This window comes from Microtus ochrogaster, chromosome 21 (genome assembly GCF_000317375.1).
Source record: "Microtus ochrogaster isolate Prairie Vole_2 chromosome 21, MicOch1.0, whole genome shotgun sequence".
Classification (NCBI taxonomy): domain Eukaryota; kingdom Metazoa; phylum Chordata; class Mammalia; order Rodentia; family Cricetidae; genus Microtus; species Microtus ochrogaster.
The window spans coordinates 28,113,563-28,121,856 of NC_022022.1; the positions used below are offsets into that span (position 1 = coordinate 28,113,563).

Sequence of the window (8,294 nt, forward strand, 5' to 3'; positions counted from 1 at the left end):
ACCGTATGAATCGGTCATTACGCCTGTGCTAACGGGAATCCAGAGTCACCGTATGAATCGGTCATTCGGCCTGTGCTAACGGGAATCCAGAGTCAGTGAGACTGCAAGAGGACCTGGCTAGACAAGACTGAGGCTTTCCAGCTGGGTGTGCCGGTTTTGCAGGGACAGTGACGTCTTGAAGACACATGAGCTCAGTTTTTTATTTTCAAGAAAATGTGACTCTGATCTTTTTTTTTAAAATAAAAATTAACATTTTATTTCTAGCTTTTTAACTATAGCAGTCGAAATCCGTAGGTACAATTAATTAAGAAGATGAACTTGTGTAGCGTGTGCAGAAGAGTGAAATAATCATGCCTCCGTTACAATTTTTCGTTGAAAACTGGCATACCAAAGTGAATATGGATTATGTAAGCCATAGCTCTAAGTCTTTTCTCTACGAGTTCTGTGAACTCAGGCCAGACAACTAATACCTCTGACCTTTAGCCTCTCCGAATGAAAGCTGCACAGTTTCATTATTTCCTATATACCTAACTATAACACACGGCACTCCACTTCATACAAGGTTGACCAACTCGGCATGGGGAAAACAAGAAATTCTAGAATTTAAGACTTTTAAAACTTTACTTACATACGTATTGTGTGTGCAGAGTATTATGGCCCATTGTGGAGGTCAGAGGACAACTTTATAAACTTGGTTATTTCCTTCCTCCTGTATGTGGGTTCTGGAGACCAAACTCGGGTTACCTGGCATGTCTGGGAAGCGCTGTTATCTGCTGATCTCTCTCAGGGCCCCAGAATAGAACTTCTATTATAGATAGAACAGTTTTCTTCATCACAAACAGATTTCAATGAGTATCCATGAATGCAAGTAAGGGAATCCTTTAAGAAAAAATATTTTTCTAAGATTTACCATTCCTATTTTTAATTCTTTTATAATTGGGAGAAACAGCTATGAAAATGGCTGGGGTGCGAATCTAGCTTTTTATTTGTCATAACAGAGGTGCCACGGCTTCCACACTGTATTCCTACCTTGGTTGCAGGTTTTCCCAGCAAATCCAGGATGACATTTGCACTTGTTTGGCCCGATGCACTCTCCATGTTTGCACTGTGGCTGACACACAGCTGGGGAAAGAGAAGAGTGGGTGTCAATCTCAGGTCTGCACTGCATCCCCCCTCCCCCCCCCGTGAAGCACCAAAGTCACAGACCACTGTGATGACATGAGAACTAAGAACTTACAATAAAGAAGAAATATTTGTAAAAGCCCTGTTCCCTTCCACTGTCTACACTACAAACAAGCATGCATGCCATGATGGTCTGACTAAGAATGGTCCCCATAGACTCGTGTGTGTGTGTGTGTGTGTGTGAATACTTGACCCAGAGGGAATGACAGTTAGGAGGTGTGGCCTTGTTGGAGGAGGTGTGGTCTTTTTGGAAGAAGTGTGTCACTGCGCAGGCAGGATTTTAGGTCTTATATGATTAAGATATGTCCAGTGTGGCACATAGAGTTCTTCTGCTGCCTATAGACCAAGATGTAGAACTCTCAGCTACTTCTTCAACACCATGTCTGCCATGTTTCCCACCATGATGATAACGGACTAAACCTCCAAACTGTAAGCCAGCCCCGATGAGATGGTTTCCTTTATGAAAGTTGCATGGTCATGGTGTCTCTTCACAGCAACAGAAACCCAAACTAAGACAGAAGCAGGTACCAGGGACTGAGGTATTACTGTGATAGACCTGGCCATTATTTTGTTTGAAGGGATGCAGACTTTGGGGCTTTGGATTAGAAAAGCAATTAAATGTTTGAAGTGGGGCTTAATGGAACATGGAAAACAGTGGTGTTGATGGTGATTTGAAATGTGAGAGCACAGCTCAGGAGGTTTCAGAGAAAAGAATGTTAGCTTGTGGCCTAGAGACTGTTCTTGTAAAGTATGCTCTTCACTATTTTGGTGAAGTATGCAGCTGCTATTTGCCCTTGTTTGAAAACTCTGCCTGAGTCTAACTTGAAGAGTTTTGGATTTAATTGCTTTGGCAGAGAAGATGTTAAAGCAGCCTAGTATGACACTGTCTTGTGATTATTAATATTCATGCTTAGGAAGGTCTATAAAACAAGTTGATTAAGGAAAGTTACAAAATGTACAACTTGAGGAGAAACATGACACCAGGAAGTGGAATGGAGCTAAGTATTACATTCAAGGAGATTAAAAAAAAGATTAAAGAAAATGCTGATATTAGATGGAATAAAGGGAGTGGTGACCTCAGGACAAGATCCCACCCAGCTAAGCTCCCAACTTGTGAAAAGGAATTAAAGAAAAGTTTAGGGCTAGGTGTGGTAGTGCACACCTTTACTCCAAGTTCTCCAGAGGCAGAGGCTAATAGATCTCCGAGTTTGAGGTCAGCCTGATTTACAGATTGAATTTCAGGACAGCCAAGCTTGAGCTAGGAAAGAAACCATTAAAAACAGAAAGCTGATAAAGATGTAAATGAACAAGGGGACCAAACAAGCAGAACTTGGTAGCTTTGGTCACATGGTTTTGGCTTTAGAGTCAAGGACACAAGTAAGAGGTTATAAATTCTTCCTATGAGACTAAGGAGAGCCACTGAAGCCAGGTATGTGGCAGGGGTGTCCCTGTGTGGAGGCCTAGAGAGACCACTGTATAAAGCTATGGAGGTGAAGCCTAGATTTCCTTGGAGACCTCAAAATGCTGGAGATGTCAGAACCGTGAGATACCTGCTGAGGAAATCTGCTGACAGGGAGTGGAACCAAGTCAAGAGAAAGAAGTGGGTAGCAATCAACAAAGACAAAAGGAGCTGAAGATCTGAAGAGGATTATGACATCAGAAATGGAGATGCCATATTTGGAGTTTGCCCAGCCTGATAATGGTCTTGCGTTGGTCCAGTATTTCCTCACCATGCTCCCATGCCTCCCTTTCAGAACAGTAATGTATACCCATACCATTATATGTTGGAAGTATATGATCTGCTCTTTGGTTTTATAGGAGACTACAGCATGAATCTCAGAAGAGACTTTGAACTTTGGGCTTTTAAACAAGTTTGAGACTGTTATAGACCAGGGAATTTTGAAATTGGAATGAATGCATTTCTGCATTATGTTATGGCTACAATTTCCAGGGAGTGGAATGTGGTTGTCCCCTCTCCCCCAAATAGATTCATGTTTCAATGCTCGACCCATAGGGATTGGCATTATTAGGGGACATGGCCTTGTTTTATTAAGTTTGACCTTTTTAGAGGAAGTGTGTCCTGTGGAGGCAGGCTTTGAGGTCTTATATGCTCAAGCTACACTCAGTGTGGCACACAGTGTCCTTCTGCTGCCATGTTTCCCATCATGATAATGGACTAAATGGACCAAACTTCTGAACTGTAAGCTAGTTCCAAATATATGTTTTCCTCCATGAGATTTCCTGTGGTCACGGTGTCTCTTCACAGCAATAGAAACCCAAACTAAGACATGCACATTTATCATATATGTACATATGTTTATATGTATCACTTGGGATTGAAAAAATGGGTGTCTACTGAGGATACTACTCAAATAATTATTAGAGGGAACATGTAGCTTCACAAAAAATGTTTACAGACAATTTCAAAACTTATTCTCTCAAGTATACATCAACATAACTTAGTCTGAATTTACTGGCTTTATATGAAATCAATATGCCTTTCCAAAAGAGAATGTGACTTGGTGGTAAAGCCCTTTCCTAGAATGCGGGAAACCCTGGTATGGTCAGAAAACCAAGAAGACATAAATTTCTTATTAAGCAACAAAATATGTATTCTATGGGCAATGATAGTCTGATAAGATGATTAAAAATGAAGCAAACTAAAATGAAGTTTCTCACTACTGTGAAGTACTCACAAGTATTTGAATCATCTTACTCTTTCTTAACCCTGGCCTACAGTTAAGTTTCTCTTCAATTTATAGTAGCTTCCTGTAGATACAGCTGGTTTGAAAGTTTCCAGTTTAACCTTATTCTCCTCCTCTACCAAACATATCCACTTCTCTCAGGAACTCAAGTATTTTTTTCAATTTGGATAACAAACTGGACAAACAACAAATAAGTCTACCCTGTTTGTCTTGTATCAATGGTTTTGGATAGGTATCCTTTGCATGCTCGAGGGACATCTGACAATGTCTGGAGATACTTTGAGTCCTGCTGGCATACAGGGCATAGAGGTCATCTACAGTGTTCAGACATCGCACCCACAAACTATCCAAAAGACACCAGAATATCATGGAGCCAAGGCTGGGAAACACTGTCCTACTGTTCCCAATATGTTCATGATGATCAATATTATAATAGATGAGAAACAACAGTCAGCATGATTTCTGACCTCAAAAATCTCACAGTCTATTTGAGGAGGCAAAACTTTTTCATGTTCCTTTTTAGGATTTATTTTTAAGTCTCTCTATCATCTTTATGTGTGTACATGTGTGTATATGTGTGTGTCTAAGTATGTACATGCTTGAATGCAGATGCCTGAAGAGTCCAGAAAAAAAAAGGCATCAGATCCCTTAGAGCTGGAGTTATAGGCTGTTCTGAGTCAGCAAACATTGATGTTGTGAATGCAGTTGGGTCCTCTGCGAGAGTAGTCCACACTCTTAAGACACTGAGACATCATCACTCCACAGTCACTACACATTTTCAGTTCAAGAGAATAATTGTGCATGAGCACAAAGGTTAGCAAATATAGGTTCAAACAGAAAGCCTCCTAAAAACACATGTACTGAATCTTGAAACACGGGAACAGAGATGGAAGAAGGCTCCCCCATGGAGGAGAAAATCATGTAGCAAAGTGGACCATAGGTTAATGAAAGGTCACTCAGGAGGTCTGGGTAGCTACAAAATGAGTAAATGTGCATGAAAGAGAAAGACGCAATTATTCATAATTGGTATGGGATGGTGGTGTTCCTGAGCTTTCAAACTGAGGAATGTCACTCTGTCTGCAGGACATAAAAAGTCTCTGATCAGGAGAATCGCTGCCTAAGTATTAAAGCTCTGAGTATATTCATGTGATGAATGCAGAACGAACTGGAAATGATTCAGAGGCAAAGGGAGCAATTGAACCAGAGAAACTAAAGACCAGTTAGAACCAATCCACCATGACTTGTGCTCGTGACAGGTGAACTCAGGTAAACATCAAGAGAAACACAGAGAGGCCTTGATCTAGGGCAGTGCAGTCAGGCATGCCTCTGCCTTCCAAAGCCTTGGACTCCCGTTCCTTCCCATACCAGCCCACCTTTGCTCCACTCTGGAATGTGCTTCTGGTTTCCTCTGGCAATTCGCCAACATTTCCTTTAAGACTCCTGCAAACCGGGGTACACTCAACGTTGCTTTCTACGTCCCCTCACTCAGTCCCTCCCTGGTATTCCACCTGGTGCTGCCAATGTTACTGTCGGTTACTGTTAACGGCAATCAGGTCTGTTGAGTACTAATCCTTAGTGTGCGTTCAAAGCCTACAGACAGGATGGACAAACAGAGAAAAGTACTTGGAGACTTCTGAAACTCTACTTTCAGACACCGCATGTATTCCAAGGGAAAGAACTGTGTTCTCTGAGAAGTAATGAACTTTCTAGAAAGCCTTCCAACATCACTCAGTGAATGGTAAATAGTTTATACTGAATGCAGTTTTAAAAAGGAAGTCCTCCAAACAAGGTTCCCTGTCATATCCAGGCATCATCATCAAGAAAAACTTTGAAAAAAAAAACCAAGCATTTAAAAAAGAAACTATTAAACTACTTCAGGGCTGATAAGACAGCTCAGCTGGTAAAGGTGCCTGCTGCCAAATCTGATGACCTGAGCTTGACCTCAAGGATCATGGTAGAAGGAGAGAACCAACCACTTCCACAAGCTGACTGACCTCTCATTTCCACATGCACCATGGCACACGTGCATGAACACAGTACATGGATAAACACTTTCAAAGTTATTCCATTGATTGTAACATGTTTAAATGTGGATGTAACCTACAGAAGTCTCCTGAGGTACCCAGAACGTTAGCATTTTCTTTAAGAAGTAACATTACATATCTGTTACACGTATGTCAAAGTGACGGCTGGAATTTGAAAATATCTGTGAAAAGATGAAAACGTGGCATTAAATATGAGATTCATCCAGAGGAGGACACAGAAAGTGTGTTACAAACTTGCGACCTCCAGGCTGTCCTGACTTTGGCTTCTGACCAGCTGATGGCCATCCATGCTTGGCCATCAGGGCTTTCTGCTCACAAAGGGTTTTTTTGGTCCTCTCTCCCTTTTTATTTGTTCTCAGCAGGATGCCCTGATCTTTGGTGCATCTAATGTACACATCCCCAGAGGTCAGAACTGTTCATGGTTCTGCTAAGCTTGGGGACCCAGTATTTTAAAGAAAACTGCTGATTGAATTCCTTCCTGAAGAAACCAGTAATTACAGATTACCCAGCAGCTATTTAAAAGTGTATTTTTAAAAAAAAACTATTAAAAAAGTATCTAAAAATGCACATAGAGTTGATACAATTACTTTCTTCACAGAAAATTAAAACTCTTTACATATTTTTTCATAAAAGGACCTTCCCCTAATGATCTTGGTTTTAGGTCTGGGATAGGGTCAGTAAAAACATATCAAATAATATTTATTACACTCAATGTATTCTACTACACAGTATAAATGGATGGGGGAGTAATACAAAATTAACTGTATGACTAAGTTTTCTAAACCATGATGGGGGCTAGGATTAGAAAACTGAAAGGGGGATGTGGTGTGGGACCATGGTCTGTATTCTGTCAATTATATTTAAATAAATGCCGATTGGCCAGTAGCCAGGCAGGAAGTACAGGCGAGACAATCAGGCAGGAAGTAGAGGCAGGGTGACCAGAACAGGAGAATTCTGGAAAGGGAAAAGCTTGGTTTTCAGTCCTGTCCAAGCCACAGAAGAAGTAAGATGTGACTGCCTTGATGAATAACATAGCGAGCCATGTGGCTAACATAGGCAAGAATAATGGGCTAATATAAGTTATAAGAGTTAATAAGAAGTCTGAGCTACTAGGCCAATCAGTTTATAACTAATGTAGACCTCTGTGTGATTTCTTTGGGACTTAATGACTGCAGGAACCGAGCAGGACAGAAACCCCCGACAACAGGGATGGAGTGTGGATAATGATGATAGCTACAGAGCCTCAGGGCTGAACTCCAATCATGGAGAGCAGCTGTTAAAGGCACAGTGGAGTCTGCAGGCAAAGACTTTGGAATATGAACAGGTGGGTGGGGTAAGGCAGTGAAGGGCGATCTCAGTGAGGGAAGGGGTTCTTGTAGGCTATCCTGTGACAGCAGATGAGGTCAAACGAAGCCCAAGGTAGATCAGAGAAGGCCGGTGGTACTCTTTGGATTCCTGTCTCCATTTCCTTTTTGCCTTAACACAGAAATGTCCTTTGGTTTTCGTTTCACAGTGTAGTGGAAGTTTACAATGCCATTTCTTATCCTCCTTGGCAGACAGGGGTAACCAAAGAACCAAATTCTGGCTAGTTTATATAGAAATGGAGGTAACTGAGTGGAGCCGTTCAGAATGCTACTTAGGGGAGCCCGTGAGATAGGCCCGTGTCTGTATTATCTCTGAGAATGGAATCACAGCTCCTTTGGGACCAGCGGTCTTCGGAATAGAAAGAAAGATAGAGCAGGAAGTCCTAGTGCCAGCCCCATTCCCTGTGCTGCTCTTGCACCCAGCCAAATACAACTCCCAAATATAACTGACTGATCTTGAACGCTAGGCTATGGAATATGAACCGAAAATGTTCTTATTAAGTCAGCCAAGGGTATCTTGCTTTGCTTTCTGGATATACAGTTGGAAGTCCTATTAGTACCATCTAGTACAGAAATAAAATGTGTCACGTTTTTTATGTTTACAATATCAAATATTCATGCAGGCGTGCAATAGGATCATTTATAAGTAACCAGAAAGCACATGTCAATTTTTAAAAGCTGTATGAAATTGGTTCCCCACATTAGTGTAAACTGGCCTGCCTAGTAATAACTAATTCCACTGAAACGACATACATAATCTGTGTTATTTTTGTGAACTGGATCATCTACTTGAAAGAGAAAGGACAGACGACCTGTTTTTCAGTTAGTAGCAATCTTCTAAGCCACCGAAAGGAGATGATGCACTGAGCCTGTGTCTGTAAATACTACAGGAAATCAGATAGGGTGAGATGTGTCTCTGACCTGCATATACTGGAAACAAGAGAAATGGAGCACATCGGATGCTGTACTGGAAATGGACCACATCGGATGCTGTACTG

General features: G+C 41.4%; 1 protein-coding gene across 4 annotated transcripts in view; it reads right to left on the minus strand.

Annotated features, from left to right (window-relative positions):
• Npnt (nephronectin) overlaps window positions 1–8,294 on the minus strand; it is a 66,626-nt gene that overhangs the window by 34,049 nt on the left and 24,283 nt on the right. For all 4 annotated transcript variants that reach the window (XM_026784163.1, XM_026784161.1, XM_005357304.3 and 1 more), the window contains one exon: window positions 1,030–1,122. In XM_026784163.1, coding sequence (XP_026639964.1) covers window positions 1,030–1,122 — 93 coding nt within the window. The remainder of the gene's footprint in view (window positions 1–1,029; window positions 1,123–8,294) is intronic.